This window comes from Salvelinus alpinus, chromosome 27, assembly GCF_045679555.1.
Source record: "Salvelinus alpinus chromosome 27, SLU_Salpinus.1, whole genome shotgun sequence".
Taxonomy (NCBI): Eukaryota; Metazoa; Chordata; class Actinopteri; order Salmoniformes; family Salmonidae; genus Salvelinus; species Salvelinus alpinus.
Window position 1 is genome coordinate 7424733 of NC_092112.1, and position 16696 is coordinate 7441428.

The window sequence follows — 16696 nt, forward strand, 5'->3', positions numbered from 1 at the left end:
TCTCTCTGCTCTCTCTGCTCTCTCTGTTCTCTCTGCTCTCTCTGCTCTCTCTGTTCTCTCTGCTCTCTCTGCTCTCTCTGTTCTCTCTGCTCTCTCTGCTCTCTCTGCTCTCTCTGCTCTCTCTGCTCTCTCTGTTCTCTCTGCTCTCTCTGTTCTCTCTGCTCTCTCTGTTCTCTCTGTTCTCTCTGCTCTCTCTGTTCTCTCTGTTCTCTCTGCTCTCTCTGCTCTCTCTGTTCTCTCTGCTCTCTCTGCTCTCTCTGTTCTCTCTGCTCTCTCTGCTCTCTCTGCTCTCTCTGCTCTCTCTGCTCTCTCTGTTCTCTCTGCTCTCTCTGCTCTCTCTGTTCTCTCTGCTCTCTCTGCTCTCTCTGCTCTCTCTGTTCTCTCTGCTCTCTCTGCTCTCTCTGTTCTCTCTATTCTCTCTGCTCTCTCTGTTCTCTCTATTCTCTCTGCTCTCTCTGCTCTCTGTTCTGTTACCTCACGTCAATCGGTACTGATGCAACGATATTCTGGAAGCAAAATGACTCTGAACAGCTTCTACCTCCAAGCCATAAGACTGCTAAATAGTTAGTTAAAAAGTTAACCAAAAAGTTCCCCGGAGCAATGACCCATTTTGTATGAACTTCTTTTGACTCATCACATACGCTACTGTTTATTATCTATCCTGTTGCCTAGTTACTTTATTTCTAGTTATATATACAGTGCCTTCACAAAGTATTCAGACCCTTTGCTATGAGACTCGAAATTGAGCTCAGGTGCATTCTGTTTCCATTGCTCATCCTAGAGATGTTTCTACAACTTGATTGGAGTCCACCTGTGGTAAATTCAATTGATTGGACATGATTTGGAAAGGCACACACCTGTCTATATAAGGTCCCACAGTTGACAGTGCACGTCAGAGTAAAAACCAAGCCATGAGGTCGAAGGAATTGTCAGTAAAACTCCAAGACAGGATTGTGTCGAGGCACAGATCTGGGGAGGGTACCAACAAATTTCTGCAGCATTGGAGGTCCCCAAGAACATCATTCTTAAATGGAAGAAGTTTGGAACCACCAAGACTCTTCCTAGAGCTGGCCGCCCGGCCAAACTGAGCAATCGGGGGAGAAGGGCCTTGGTCAGGGAGGTGACCAAGAACCGGATGGTCACTCTGACAGAGCTCCAGAGTTCCTCTGTGGAGATGGGAGAACCTTCCAGAAGGACAACCATCTCTGCAGCACTCCACCAATTAGGCATTTTTGGTCGAGTGGCCAGACGGAAGCCACTACTCAGTAAAAGGCACATGACAGCCCGCTTGGAGTTTGCCAAAAGGCACCTAAAGAACTCTCAGATGATGAGAAACAAGATTCTCTGGTCTGATGAACTCTTTGGCCTGAATACCAAGCGTCATGTCTGCAGGAAACCTGGCACCATCTCTACGGGGAAACATGGTGGTGGCAGCATCATGCTGTGGGAATGTTTTTCAGCGGCAGGGACTGGGAGACTAGTCAGGATTGAGGAAAATATGAACAGAGCAAAGTACAGAGAGATCATTGATGAAAACCTGCTCCAGAGCACTCAGGACTTCAAACTGGGGTGAAGGTTCACATTTCCAACAGGACAACAACCCTAAGCACACAGCCAAGACAACGCAGGAGTGGCTTCAGGACAAGTCTCTGAATGTCCTTGAGTGGCCCAGCCAGAGCCCGGACTTGAACCTGATTGAATATCTCTGCAGCGACGCTCCCCATCCAACCTGACAGAGCTTGAGAGGATCTGCAGAGAAGAATGGGAGAAACTCCCCAAATACAGGTGTGCCAAGCTTGTAGCATCCTCCCCAAGAAGACTCGATGCTGTAATCACTGCCAAAAGGTGCTTCAACAAAGTACTGAGTAAAGGGTCTGAACAATTAGGTAAATGTGATATTTCAGTTTTTTATTTTTATACATTTGCAAAAACAACAGTCTCTAGAGCACCATCTGCCCATAGAAATAGATGTGGGGGGCGAGAAGTTCCCCAATGCTGGAAGGGGGACCTGAGTAAAACCGTTTGGGAACCCCTGCTGTATCGCACTTCACCAATCTGGGCATTATGGGAGAAAAGAAGCCACTCCTGAGAAAAAGGCACATGACAACATGACTGGAGTTTGCAAAAATGCATGTGAAAGACTCTGAGAGCCAGAGGCAAAATATTCTGTGGTCTGATTACACAAATATGTAACTATTTGGCCTGAATGCAAAGCGCTCTGTCTGGAGAAAACGAGGCACAGCTCATCATCCATCTAACACCATCCCTACCGTGAAGCATGGTGGTGGCAGACATACCCAAGATGACTCAAAGCTGATACAGACATACCGAAGATAACTCAAAGCTGATACAGACATACCCAAGATAACTCAAAGCTGATACAGACATACCCAAGATGACTCAAAGCTGATACAGACATACCCAATATAACTCAAAGCTGATACAGACATACCCAAGATAACTCAAAGCTGATACAGACATACCCAAGATAACTCAAAGCTGATAGAGATACCAAAGACGACTCAAAGCTGTAATCGCCACCAAAGGTGCTTCTACAAAGTATTGACTCAGGGGTGTGAATACTTATGTAAATGAGATATTTCTGTATTTACCTTCCAATAAATTAGCTAAAATGTCTTAAAAACATGTTTCACTTTGTCATGAATTGTGTGTAGATGGGTGAGAGAGAAAAAATCGATTTAATCTTTTAAAAAATTGGGGGTTTTAACATAATGTAGAATAAGTCAAGGGGTATGAATACTTTCTGAAGGCCCTGTACATCTCTACCTCAATGACCTCGTACTGGTACCCTGTGTATATAACCTAGTTATCATTACTCAGTACTGGTACCCTGTGTATATAGTCTAGTTATCATTACTCAGTACTGGTACCCTGTGTATATAACCTAGTTATCATTACTCAGTACTGGTACCCTGTGTATATAGTCTAGTTATCATTACTCAGTACTGGTACCCTGTGTATATAACCTAGTTATCATTACTCAGTACTGGTGCCCTGTGTATATAGCCTAGTTATCATTACTCAGTACTGGTACCCTGTGTATATAACCTAGTTATCATTGACTCAGTACTGGTACCATGTGTATATAGCCTAGTTATCATTACTCAGTACTGGTACCCTGTGTATATAACCTAGTTATCATTACTCAGTACTGGTGCCCTGTGTATATAACCTAGTTATCATTACTCAGTACTGGTGCCCTGTGTATATAACCTAGTTATCATGGACTCAGTACTGGTACCCTGTGTATATAACCTAGTTATCATTACTCAGTACTGGTGCCCTGTGTATATAACCTAGTTATCATTACTCAGTACTGGTGCCCTGTGTATATAACCTAGTTATCAGTACTCAGTAATGGTACCCTGTGTATATAACCTAGTTATCATTACTCAGTACTAGTACCCTGTGTATTTAACCTAGTTATCATTACTCAGTACTGGTACCCTGTGTATATAACCTAGTTATCATTACTCAGTACTGGTACCCTGTGTATATAACCTAGTTATCATTACTCAGTACTGGTACCCTGTGTATTTAACCTAGTTATCATTACTCAGTACTGGTACCCTGTGTATATAACCTAGTTATCATTACTCAGTACTGGTGCCCTGTGTATATAACCTAGTTATCATTACTCAGTACTGGTGCCCTGTGTATATAACCTAGTTATCAGTACTCAGTACTGGTACCCTGTGTATATAACCTAGTTATCATTACTCAGTACTGGTACCCTGTGTATATAACCTAGTTATCATTACTCAGTACTGGTACCCTGTGTATATAACCTAGTTATCATTACTCAGTACTAGTACCCTGTGTATTTAACCTAGTTATCATTACTCAGTACTGGTACCCTGTGTATATAACCTAGTTATCATTACTCAGTACTGGTACCCTGTGTATATAACCTAGTTATCATTACTCAGTACTAGTACCCTGTGTATTTAACCTAGTTATCATTACTCAGTACTGGTACCCTGTGTATATAACCTAGTTATCATTACTCAGTACTGGTACCCTGTGTATATAACCTAGTTATCATTACTCAGTACTGGTACCCTGTGTATATAACCTAGTTATCATTACTCAGTACTGGTACCCTGTGTATATAACCTAGTTATCATTACTCAGTACTGGTACCCTGTGTATATAGCCTAGTTATCATTACTCAGTACTGGTACCCTGTGTATATAACCTAGTTATCATTACTCAGTACTGGTACCCTGTGTATATAACCTAGTTATCATTACTCAGTACTGGTACCCTGTGTATATAACCTAGTTATCATTACTCAGTACTAGTACCCTGTGTATTTAACCTAGTTATCATTACTCAGTACTGGTACCCTGTGTATATAACCTAGTTATCATTACTCTTTGTGTATTTATTATTACGTGTTTTACTTTTCTATTATTTGTCTATGTTCTTTCTCTCTGCGTGGTTGGGAAAGGCCCGTAAGTAAGCATTTCACTGTTAGTCTACAGCTGTTGTTTGTTGTTGTCGTGTTGTTGTCGTGTTGTTGTCGTGTTGTTGTTTGTTGTTGTCGTGTGATAAATACCATTTAATTTGATGATTGATTTGTTGAAATCAATCAAGAGCGGGGAGATGAAGTTGCACGTCCTTTAAAAACAAAACTGCTGAAAAACCACATGGAATCTGGGAATAATGTGTACATCGCCGGTTAGAGGACAAATTTAAGAGAAGACGGCTAGCTACATTTTTTAAGTGTTGCATTTTGATTCAAGTAGGTCGCCACTATGCTCCACGGAATCTTGGGATAACCTATACATGGTTGGTTAGATGAGAACCTGTAGAAGGCTTATATCTATGTTTTGGAATGGCGGATGTTGAGTTTGGGAGGATGCCATTGCGGAAAAGAGAACTAACCACTTTAGTTGGCTGCTATTTAAAATGCTAGTTTGGTTGTCAGATCGGTTTATTGGTGTGTGGCCGGCCGCTTTCACAGCGAGACCACCCCAAATTATTTTACATTTACATTGTAGTCATTTAGCAGACTCTCTTATCCAGAGCCACTGCAGTAGTGAGTCTTATGGGCTCATCAGGATGACTGACTGAACTAGCTAGCTGGGAAGGTCTCATCAGGATGACTGACTGAACTAGCTAGCTGGGACATCTCATCAGGATGACTGACTGAACTAGCTAGCTGGGAAGGTCTCATCAGGATGACTGACTGAACTAGCTAGCTGGGAAGGGCTCATCAGGATGACTGACTGAACTAGCTAGCTGGGAAGGTCTCATCAGGATGACTGACTGAACTAGTTAGCTGGGAAGGGCTCATCAGGACGACTGACTGAACTAGCTAGCTGGGAAGGTCTCATCAGGATGACTGACTGAACTAGCTAGCTGGGAAGGTCTCATCAGGATGACTGACTGAACTAGCTAGCTGGGAAGGTCTCATCAGGATGACTGACTGAACTAGCTAGCTGGGAAGGGCTCATCAGGATGACTGACTGAACTAGTTAGCTGTGAAGGTCTCATCAGGATGACTGACTGAACTAGCTAGCTGGGAAGGGCTCATCAGGATGACTGACTGAACTAGTTAGCTGGGAAGGTCTCATCAGGATGACTGACTGAACTAGCTAGCTGGGAAGGTCTCATCAGGATGACTGACTGAACTAGCTAGCTGGGAAGGGCTCATCAGGATGACTGACTGAACCGAATCCATTCCTCTCCACACTCGACATCCATCATCAATTTGGGCACCAGGCATGTCCGTATTGCCTCTCCCTTGAATCCTGGATTGAATTGAAACCCTTCCCTTGGTTGCTGTGGTGAGTGGCCAACTGAAGTCTATCCCTGGGTTGCTGCGTCGTTGTGTATTGAGGGACAACTAAAAAGTTTTCCTGGGTTGCTGTGAAGGCCAACTGAAGTCTATCCCTGGGTTGCTGTGTCGTTGTGAATTGAGGGACAACTAAAAAGTTTTCCTGGGTTGCTGTGAAGGCCAACTGAAGTCTATCCCTGGGTTGCTGTGTCGTTGTGTATTGAGGGACAACTAAAAAGTTTTCCTGGGTTGCTGTGAAGGCCAACTGAAGTCTATCCCTGGGTTGCTGTGTCGTTGTGTATTGAGGGACAACTAAAAAGTTTTCCTGGGTTGCTGTGAGGGCCAACTGAAAGCTATCCCTGGGTTGCTGTGAAGACCAACTAAAACCTTTCCCTGGGTTGTTGCTCTCGTGTCTCACCTGTATAGCAGCTGTTCCGTACTGTGGAATGTTCAAGATGTTGACGTGCAGCGCTAGGGGAAAGGGAACCTTGGGAACCAATAGAAACAGATCAGACTCCACAAACAGCATATCAGGAGCTGGGAGATAAAACCTATTTTTCGCAGGAGCTTCTATCCAAAGCGACAGAGGGGGGGAAAGGGGGTGAGAGCGTGGACTCACCCTATGGTCAGGAATATAGGGGTAGGTGCCCGTGAGGAGGGAGAGGGGATGGAGAGGGGAGTGGTGATGGAAGCCCACGTTGTGGTGGTTGGCCTTGGCGTAACCGGGGGCGATGGAGTGGGAGGAGTGCTGAAGGTAACCCTCCTGTTCCACCTTCCTACGCATCGTAGAGTTCCAGTGGTTCTTGATGGCATTATCAGTCCTGGGTAATATGAGAGAGAGAGAGAGCGAGAGCGAGAGCGAGAGCGAGAGCGAGAGCGAGAGCGAGAGAGAGAGAGAGAGAGAGAGAGAGAGAGAGAGAGAGAGAGAGAGAGAGAGAGAGAGAGAGAGAGAGAGAGAGAGAGAGAGAGAGAGAGAGAGAGAGAGAGAGAGAGAGAGAGAGAGAGAGAGAGAGAGAGAGAGAGAGAGAGAGAGAGAGAGAGAGAGAGAGAGAGAGAGAGAGAGATGGTGTAAGGCTGACGTAGGGCTAACTCACTGTCCCACAGGCTACAGAGAGGTAACAAAAACACAGCTCTGTCAATAGAGGCAGAGACTCTGGAGGACTGATCATTTGGTACAAATCCGAACTACAACATCTAATTGATTCCCTCAAAATTGGCAAATATCACATTTGGTTAAAACTGAAAAAATAACTGGTACTGACAGAAAAAGATGTGTTCCTTTGCGCAATATATACCCCCCCCCCCCCCCCCCCTCAGAATCCCCATATTACTCAGAGGAGATCTTCACCCCCCCCCTGAGGAAGAGACGTGCCATTTCCAGGCCCAGGGAAATGTGCTCATCTGTGGGGACACAAATGCGGCACAGGAACACTACCTGATCTAACGAGCACACAGGAACACTACCTGATCTAACGACCACACAGGAACACTACCTGATCTAACGAGCACACAGGAACACTACCTGATCTAACGAGCACACAGGAACACTACCTGATCTAACGAGCACACAGGAACACTACCTGATCTAACGAGCACACAGGAACACTACCTGATCTAACGAGCACACAGGAACACTACCTGATCTAACGAGCACACAGGAACACTACCTGATCTAACGAGCACACAGGAACACTACCTGATCTAACGACCACACAGGAACACTACCTGATCTAACGAGCACACAGGAACACTACCTGATCTAACGACCACACAGGAACACTACCTGATCTAACGAGCACACAGGAACACTACCTGATCTAACGAGCACACAGGAACACTACCTGATCTAACGAGCACACAGGAACACTACCTGATCTAACGAGCACACAGGAACACTACCTGATCTAACGACCACACAGGAACACTACCTGATCTAACGAGCACACAGGAACACTACCTGATCTAACGAGCACACAGGAACACTACCTGATCTAACGAGCACACAGGAACACTACCTGATCTAACGAGCACACAGGAACACTACCTGATCTAACGAGCACACAGGAACACTACCTGATCTAACGAGCACACAGGAACACTACCTGATCTAACGAGCACACAGGAACACTACCTGATCTAACGAGCACACAGGAACACTACCTGATCTAACGAGCACACAGGAACACTACCTGATCTAACGAGCACACAGGAACACTACCTGATCTAACGACCACACAGGAACACTACCTGATCTAACGAGCACACAGGAACACTACCTGATCTAACGAGCACACAGGAACACTACCTGATCTAACGACCACACAGGAACACTACCTGATCTAACGAGCACACAGGAACACTACCTGATCTAACGACCACACAGGAACACTACCTGATCTAACGAGCACACGAGGGGACAGCTTTATTACAGGCCATACTGTTTCTAACTGTCTTAATCTCCCCCATAGAAACAACAGTGACAGCACCGTCAACAACAACGGAAGGGATCTGTTGCAGCTCTGTAGAAGCCTGGGTCTGTACTTTGTCAATGGTAGGTTACGGGGGGACTCTTTGGGGAGATTCACCTACTGCTCACCTCTTGCCCACAGTACAGTAGACTATATGATTACAGACATTGACCCTTTCTCTCTCAGCTCATTCACTGTCAAGCCACTAACACCTCTGTCTGATCACAGCCAAATTACGTTGTTCCTCAAAAGAACAGACATGGAAACAACCAGACATTCACAGCCCAGTAAGCTGTACAACATCAGACATTCACAGCCCAGTGAGCTGTACAACATCAGACAGTCATACAGATGGGACCAAAACAGCACAGAATACCAGAAAGCAACCTGGGACCAAAATATCCAAGCACTCTTTGATAACTTCCTGGATACCACATTCACTCACAGTAAAGAAGGCATCAATCTAGCAGTAAAAAACATCAACTATATATTCAGGCAAACGGCAAAAGAAGCACAATTGAAATGGATAAAAAACAAAACAAAAAACATCACAGATGACAACTGGTTTGATGCAGATTGTAAAATTATAAGGAAAAAACTTAGAACACTATCCAACCAAAAGCACAGAGACCCAAATAATGGTGAATTACACCTTCATTACTGTGAGACTTTAAAACTCTATAAACGTAACACTCAGAACCAAAAAAGCCCAGTACAACAGCAAGCAGCTGACGCTAATTGAGGAGTCCATAAACACAAACAACTTCTGGCAAAATCGGAAAAAACTGTAAAAAATCTAAACGAGGAATTAGCGATACAAAATGGTGACATATGGACAACCCATTTTAAAACACTCTACAACACCGTTCAAATTGACACAAATGCAGAGCAATGCCAAATTCATGAGAAGTTGAATGGATTAGAAAAAGCTATAAAGGAAAATCAAAATCCACTGGACTCCCCAATTACTGACCAGGAGCTCTATAAGAAACTTTAGGCTCTCAAATTTAAAAAGGCATGCGGACCTGATGGCATCCTAAATGAGATGCTCAAACTCACTAGTGCAACATTTCAATTGGCTATATTAAAACTGTTTAATTTGATCCTGAGTGTAGGTTATTTCCCTGACATCTGGAATCAAGGACTCATAACCCCAATCTTTAAGAACGGAGACAAATTTGACCCTAACAATTACAGAGGCATTTGTGTGAACAGTAACCTGGGGAAGGTTTTCTGTAGTATTATAAATGTAAGAGTTCTAAACTTCCTTAATAAGCACAATGTCTTGAGTAAAAGCCAAATTGGATTTATACCAAAACATCGCACAACTGATCATATTTACACCCTACACACCCTGATAGATAAACATGTCCACCAAAATAATACCAAAATATACGCTTGCTTTATCGACTTCCAAAAAGCATTTGATTCTATTTGGCATACAGGACTGTTCTACACAGTTATTGAAAGTGGTGTAGGGGGTAAAACATATGACATAATTAAATCAATGTATACTGGCAATACGTGCAGCATCAAAATTGGTAAGAAAATAACAGAATTCTTTAACCAGGGGCGGGGTCTTCGCCAGGGTTGCAATCTGAGCCCTGCACTTTTCAATATTTACATTAACGAATTGGCCACTATTCTAGAAAAATCCTCAGCCCCTGGTGTTAGTCTCCACAATTCAGAAGTTAAATGTCTACTCTTCGCAGATGACCTATGCCTGCTGTCACTCACAGCACATGGCCTACAGCAGAGCCTGGACCTGCTAGAGCAGTACTGCCAGACCTGGGCCCTGGCAGTAAACCCCAAAAAGACTAAAATAATGATTTTCCAGAGAAGATCCAGATATCAGGGAATTAGACCAAAGTTCTCAATTGGTACAAAATATATAGAGTACTGCACACACTACAATTACTTAGGTTTAAAAATAAGCTCAACTGGACACCTAAATGAGGCAATGAATGAACTGAGAGAGAAAGCACATAGGACATTCTACGCCATTAAAAAGCAATTAAAATTGAAATACCTATTAAAATTTGGCTAAAACTAATTGAATATGTCATTGAACCAATTGCACTTTATGGCAGCGAGGTGTGGGGTCCACTTGCAAAACAACATTTCATCAAATGGGACAAACACCCCATTGAAACCCTACATAGCAATATACTGTAAGTTCTGAGCAACTACAATCACCCCCCCTCTCTCTCTCCCCCCCCCTCTCTCTCCCCCCCTCCCTCCCTCCCTCCTCTCTCTCTCTCCCTCCTCTCTCCCTCCTCTCTCCCTCCTCTCTCCCTCCCTCCCTCCCTCCCTCCTCTCTCTCTCCCTCCCTCCTTCCCTCCTCTCTTCCTTCTCTCTCCCTCCCTCCCTCCTCTCTCCCTCCTCTCTCTCTCCCTCCCTCCTTCCCTCCTCTCTTCCTCCTCTCTCCCTCTCCCTCCTCTCTCCCTCCTCTCTCCCTCCTCTCTCCCTCCTTCCTTCCCTCCTCTCTCTCTCTCTCTCTCCCTCCCTCCCTCCCTCCTCTCTCCCTCCCTCCCTCCTCTCTCCCTCCTCTCTCCCTCCCCCCTTCCCTCCTCTCTCCCTCCTCTCTCCCTAACCTCCCTCCCTCCCTCCTCTCTCTCTCCCTCCCTCCTTCCCTCCTCTCTTCCTCCTCTCTCCCTCCCTCCCTCCCTCCCTCCTTTCTCTCTCTCTCCCTCCTATCTCCCTCCCTCCTTTCTCCCTCCCTCCTTTCTCCTCCTCTCTCCCTCTCTCTCCGTACCTGCCAGTAAGCAGTTTGGCGATCTTGGCCCAGCGGTTTCTCCTCTCTCTCTCTCTCTCTCTCTCTCTCTCTCTCTCTCCCTCTCTCTCCCTCTCTCTCTCCCTCTCTCTCTCCCTCTCTCTCTCTCCCTCCCTCCCTCCCTCGTCTCTCTCCGTACCTGCCAGGCAGCAGTTTGGCGATCTCGGCCCAGCGGTTTCCCAGTTTCTCGTGGGCCTGGTAGATGATCTGGTCCTCTTCCTCGGTCCAGGAAGTCTTCTTCACCTCAGGGTTCAGGTGGTTGTGCCAGCGCTCTCTGCACTGCTTCCCTATCCGACCCTTCAGGTGCTTGGCGATTATCGACCAACGCTTGGCTCCATACTTCTGGACCAGTTCAATCACCTGAGGGAGGGGGGAGGGAGCGGGGGGAGAGAGCAGGGGGAGAGAGCAGGGGGAGGGAGAGAGGGGAGAGAGCAGGGGAGGGAGAGAGGGGAGAGAGCAGGGGAGGGAGAGAGGGGAGAGAGCAGGGGGAGGGAGAGAGGGGAGGGAGAGGGGGGAGAGAGCAGGGGGAGGGAGAGAGGGGAGGGAGCGGGGGGAGGGAGAGAGGGGAGGGAGAGAGGGGAGGGAGAGGGGGGAGGGAGAGAGGGGAGGGAGAGGGGGGAGAGAGCAGGGGGAGGGAGCGGGGGGAGAGAGCAGGGGGAGGGAGGGTGGAGGGAGCGGGGGGAGAGAGCAGGGGGAGGGAGAGAGGGGAGGGAGAGGGGGGAGGGAGAGAGGGGAGGGAGAGGGAGGAGGGAGTGGGGGGAGAGAGCAGGGGGAGGGAGAGAGGGCAGGGAGCGGGGGGAGGGAGCAGGGGGAGGGAGAGGGGGGAGAAGGTGAAAGGGGGAAAGAGAGAATATTAGTCTTTGTCCATTTTCAGGAACCATTCAAAAGTCAACAATACTTCTCAGCCCCTCGTTCCCTTAGTCAACCCTTTCCTCCCTCCTTCTCTGCCCTTCTCAGCCCCTCGTTCCCTTAGTCAACCCGTTCCTCCCTCCTTCTCTGCCCTTCTCAGCCCCTCGTTCCCTTAGTCAACCCTTTCCTCCCTCCTTCTCTGCCCTTCTCAGCCCCTCGTTCCCTTAGTCAACCCTTTCCCCCCTCCTTCTCTGCCCTTCTCAGCCCCTCGTTCCCTTAGTCAACCCTTTCCTCCCTCCTTCTCTGCCCTTCTCAGCCCCTCGTTCCCTTAGTCAACTCTTTCTCCCCTCCTTCTCTGCCCTTCTCAGCCCCTCGTTCCCTTAGTCAACCCCTTCCTCCCTCCTTCTCTGCCCTTCTCAGCCCCTCGTTCCCTTAGTCAACCCTTTCCTCCCTCCTTCTCTGCCCTTCTCAGCCCCTCGTTCCCTTAGTCAACTCTTTCTCCCCTCCTTCTCTGCCCTTCTCAGCCCCTCGTTCCCTTAGTCAACTCTTTCCCCCCTCCTTCTCTGCCCTTCTCAGCCCCTCGTTCCCTTAGTCAACGCTTTCCTCGCTCCTTCTCTGCCCTTCTCAGCCCCTCATTCCCTTAGTCAACCCTTTCCCCCCTCCTTCTCTGCCCTTCTCAGCCCCTCGTTCCCTTAGTCAACCCTTTCCTCCCTCCTTCTCTGCCCTTCTCAGCCCCTCGTTCCCTTAGTCAACCCTTTCCTCCCTCCTTCTCTGCCCTTCTCAGCCCCTCGTTCCCTTAGTCAACCCTTTCCTCCCTCCTTCTCTGCCCTTCTCAGCCCCTCGTTCCCTTAGTCAACTCTTTCTCCCCTCCTTCTCTGCCCTTCTCAGCCCCTCGTTCCCTTAGTCAACGCTTTCCTCGCTCCTTCTCTGCCCTTCTCAGCCCCTCATTCCCTTAGTCAACCCTTTCCTCCCTCCTTCTCTGCCCTTCTCAGCCCCTCGTTCCCTTAGTCAACCCTTTCCTCCCTCCTTCTCTGCCCTTCTCAGCCCCTCGTTCCCTTAGTCAACCCTTTCCTCCCTCCTTCTCTGCCCTTCTCAGCCCCTCGTTCCCTTAGTCAACCCTTTCCTCCCTCCTTCTCTGCCCTTCTCAGCCCCTCGTTCCCTTAGTCAACCCTTTCCTCCCTCCTTCTCTGCCCTTCTCAGCCCCTCGTTCCCTTAGTCAACCCTTTCCCCCCTCCTTCTCTGCCCTTCTCAGCCCCTCGTTCCCTTAGTCAACCCTTTCCTCCCTCCTTCTCTGCCCTTCTCAGCCCCTCGTTCCCTTAGTCAACTCTTTCTCCCCTCCTTCTCTGCCCTTCTCAGCCCCTCGTTCCCTTAGTCAACCCTTTCCTCCCTCCTTCTCTGCTTCTTCTCCCTCTCTCCCTTTTGAAATCTCTTGCTAGTGTTATGGAGGGAGTTTCCCCCGTTAGCCTCTTTGCTAATCATTACCTCATAGCTTCTGGAAGTGTGTGTGTGTGTGTGTGTGTGTGTGTGTGTGTGTGTGTGTGTGTGTGTGTGTGTGTGTGTGTGTGTGTGTGTGTGTGTGTGTGTGTGTGTGTGTGTGTGTGTGTGTGTGTGTGTGTGTGTGTGTGTGTGCGTGTGCGTGTGCGTGTGCGTGTGTGTGTGTGCGTGTGTGCGGAAGTATAACTGTAGAACTCTCACTTTCAACTAATAATATGCAGTGACAAGTTATCTACTTGGTGCAGGTCAACAACACTTCTCAGTGAAACACTTGGCTGTCTGAGTTAGCACCAATATAATAGAACCCAGGTCTCAAGCTCTGGCCAAAGCAGTGCACTATGTAGGGGAAAGGGTTTTGGATACAGACCTAACCTATGGCGATATGTTATGGCTTCAATCATTGTAAATAAGAATTTGTTCTTAACTGACATGCCTAGCTAAAAAAAGGTTCAATTTAAAATAAAATAAACAAATATATACATATATACTGTATATAGGGTACTAGAAGAGATCTCTTAATGTAAGGTTCTGAAAGTGTTCTATATGTTCCGTAAGGTTCTAAAAGGGTTCTTTAAAGTTCCGTAAGGTTCTGAAAGTGTTCTATATGTTCCGTAAGGTTCTAAAAGGGTTCTTTAAAGTTCCGTAAAGTTCTGAAAGTGTTCTATATGTTCCATAAGGTTCTAAAATGTTTTTTAAAGTTCAGTAAAGGTTCTGAAAGGCAGGGTTGGGGAGTAACTGATTACAAAAAGCTGTAACTGTAATCCGTTATGTTACCATCAAAAATATTGTAATAAGCTTATAGATAATATTGAAAAACTAGATGATTACTTGAAATTCAGGAAGGATGTTTGCGAGAAAAAAAATATTTGCAAGCATTCTGTTTCTCAATGACATTCAATACAGCATTGGAAAAAAAAAACTTTAAGTTTGTTCCGCCTGAGCGAGTCTGACCGCAAGTCAGAGACCACTATGATGACACACCAAATGATGACCACCAATCAGAAACCACTCTGATAACACACCAAATGATGACCACCAATCAGAGACCACTCTGATGACACACCAAATGATGACCACCAATCAGAGACCACTATGATGACACACCAAATGATGACCACCAATCAGAGACCACTCTGATGACACACCAAATGATGACCACCAATCAGAGACCACTATGATGACACACCAAATGATGACCGCCAATCAGAGACCACTATGATGACACACCAAATGGGTTTGATGGATCGCGGGAAGAGCAGGAATGGGCATCTAAAGATGACCCAACTTGACTAAACGCTTGGCGGTAAAAGACAACATTAGTGGTGTCGTCTACGGCGATACGGATTTCACTTGTGAATCCCAATGCTGCTCTCTCAGAAAGATATTTGCGTTTTACAGGTTGTTGTTGTTGTTGTGGATGTTCACAAATATAGGTGTGTATTTTAATCCAGAATTGTTGAATTCAAGAAGTTTAAGCTGCCTATAATGAATGTTTTTTGCGACCAGTGGACAGCCAGAGAAAAATGCACTTGTGACCAATGGACAGCCAGAGAAAAATGCACTTGTGACCAATGGACAGCCAGGGAAAAATGCACTTGCGACCAATGGACAGCCAGGAAAAATGCACTTGCCACCAATGGACAGCCAGGGAAAAATGCACTTGCGACCAATGGACAGCCAGGGAAAAATGCACTTGCGACCAATGGACAGCCAGGGAAAAATGTACTTGCGACCAATGGACAGCCAGGGAAAAATGCACTTGCGACCAATGGACAGCCAGGGAAAAATGCACTTGCGACCAATGGACAGCCAGGGAAAAATGAACTTGCGACCAATGGACAGCCAGGGAAAAATGCACTTGCATAGTGCTGATCCAATCCTATGGAATAAAAGTTTGAGGGAGTTCCTCCGTTCTAAACTCAACAGTGATATTGTCCATACTGTCAAAAACGGGTTTGATTTAAGACCACAAGTGGGGCTTTTTATTGCTCAATCTAAATTGTGCTGATTCCCCTAAAAATGTCCATAGGCCCAACGGACACATGCTCAAAACACACACTTTTGATAGACTTAAACATCAGCAAATTATCAAGAGATCAACGTGTCACCAACAACAACTGACTAGTAGTCAGATAATAAGTCCTTATTTGACTAAACTCCACTCCGTGGTAGTCAGATAATAAGTCCTTAGCTGACTAAACTCCACTCTGTTGTAGTTAGATAATAAGTCCTTAGCTGACTAAACTCCACTCCATGGTAGTCAGATAATAAGTCCTTAGCTGACTAAACTCCACTCCATGGTAGTTAGATAATAAGTCCTTAGCTGACTAAACTCCAAGCCATGGTAGTCAGATAATACGTCCATAGCTGACTAAACTCCACTCCATAGTAGTCAGATAATAAGTCCTTAGCTGACTAAACTCCACTCCATGGTAGTCAGATAATAAGTCCTTAGCTGACTAAACTCCACTCTGTTGTAGTTAGATAATAAGTCCTTAGCTAACTAAACTCCACTCCATGGTAGTCAGATAATATGTCCTTAGCTGACTAAACTCCACTCCATGGTAGTCAGATAATAAGTCCTTAGCTGACTAAACTCCACTCCATGGTAGTCAGATAATAAGTCCTTAGCTGACTAAACTCCACTCCATGGTAGTCAGATAATAAGTCCTTAGCTGACTAAACGCCACTCCATAGTAGTCAGATAATAAGTCCTTAGCTGACTAAACTCCAAGCCATGGTAGTCAGATAATACGTCCATAGCTGACTAAACTCCACTCCATAGTAGTCAGATAATAAGTCCTTAGCTGACTAAACTCCAAGCCATGGTAGTCAGATAATACGTCCATAGCTGACTAAACTCCACTCCATAGTAGTCAGATAATAAGTCCTTAGTTTACTAAACTCCACTCCATGGTAGTTTTGGGGTCATGCTGAGGTAAAACAGTTTGGCTAATCTATATTTCCATATTTCCAAGTCCTATTCTTGATGATGAAGGGGTATTAAATGAATTGGAATGACTGGAAATCTGACAGACTTTGTTTTATTATGTAAAGATATAGAGCTATAGATATAGAGCCTAATTGTATTATTAGCTGTAGAAAGCAATGGGTTTGTAGAAGTAGTACATAACCAACCAACCAACATAACCAACCAACCAACCAACATAACCAACCCATAAAGTAAAATGCAACATCTATTTTTTTATGCAACATCTACGTTTCTGGCCAGCTATGTAAACTCTAACATAGATTAATCCTGCATTAGATGTCGTTCAATTGGTAATATACATTGTTGTCTTCTTC

At 45.9% G+C, this 16696-nt stretch overlaps 1 protein-coding gene across 3 annotated transcripts in view; it reads right to left on the reverse strand.

Annotated features, from left to right (window-relative positions):
• Positions 1-16696, reverse strand: part of LOC139555955 (transcriptional activator Myb-like) — a 79168-nt gene that overhangs the window by 38980 nt on the left and 23492 nt on the right. For 2 of the 3 annotated variants that reach the window (XM_071369373.1, XM_071369372.1), the window contains exons 5-7: positions 11187-11407; positions 6426-6627; positions 6225-6293 (exon numbers count right to left, since the gene is read on the reverse strand). In XM_071369373.1, coding sequence (XP_071225474.1) covers positions 6225-6293; positions 6426-6627; positions 11187-11407 — 492 coding nt within the window. The remainder of the gene's footprint in view (positions 1-6224; positions 6294-6425; positions 6628-11186; positions 11408-16696) is intronic. The other variant, XM_071369374.1, reaches the window with a different exon arrangement.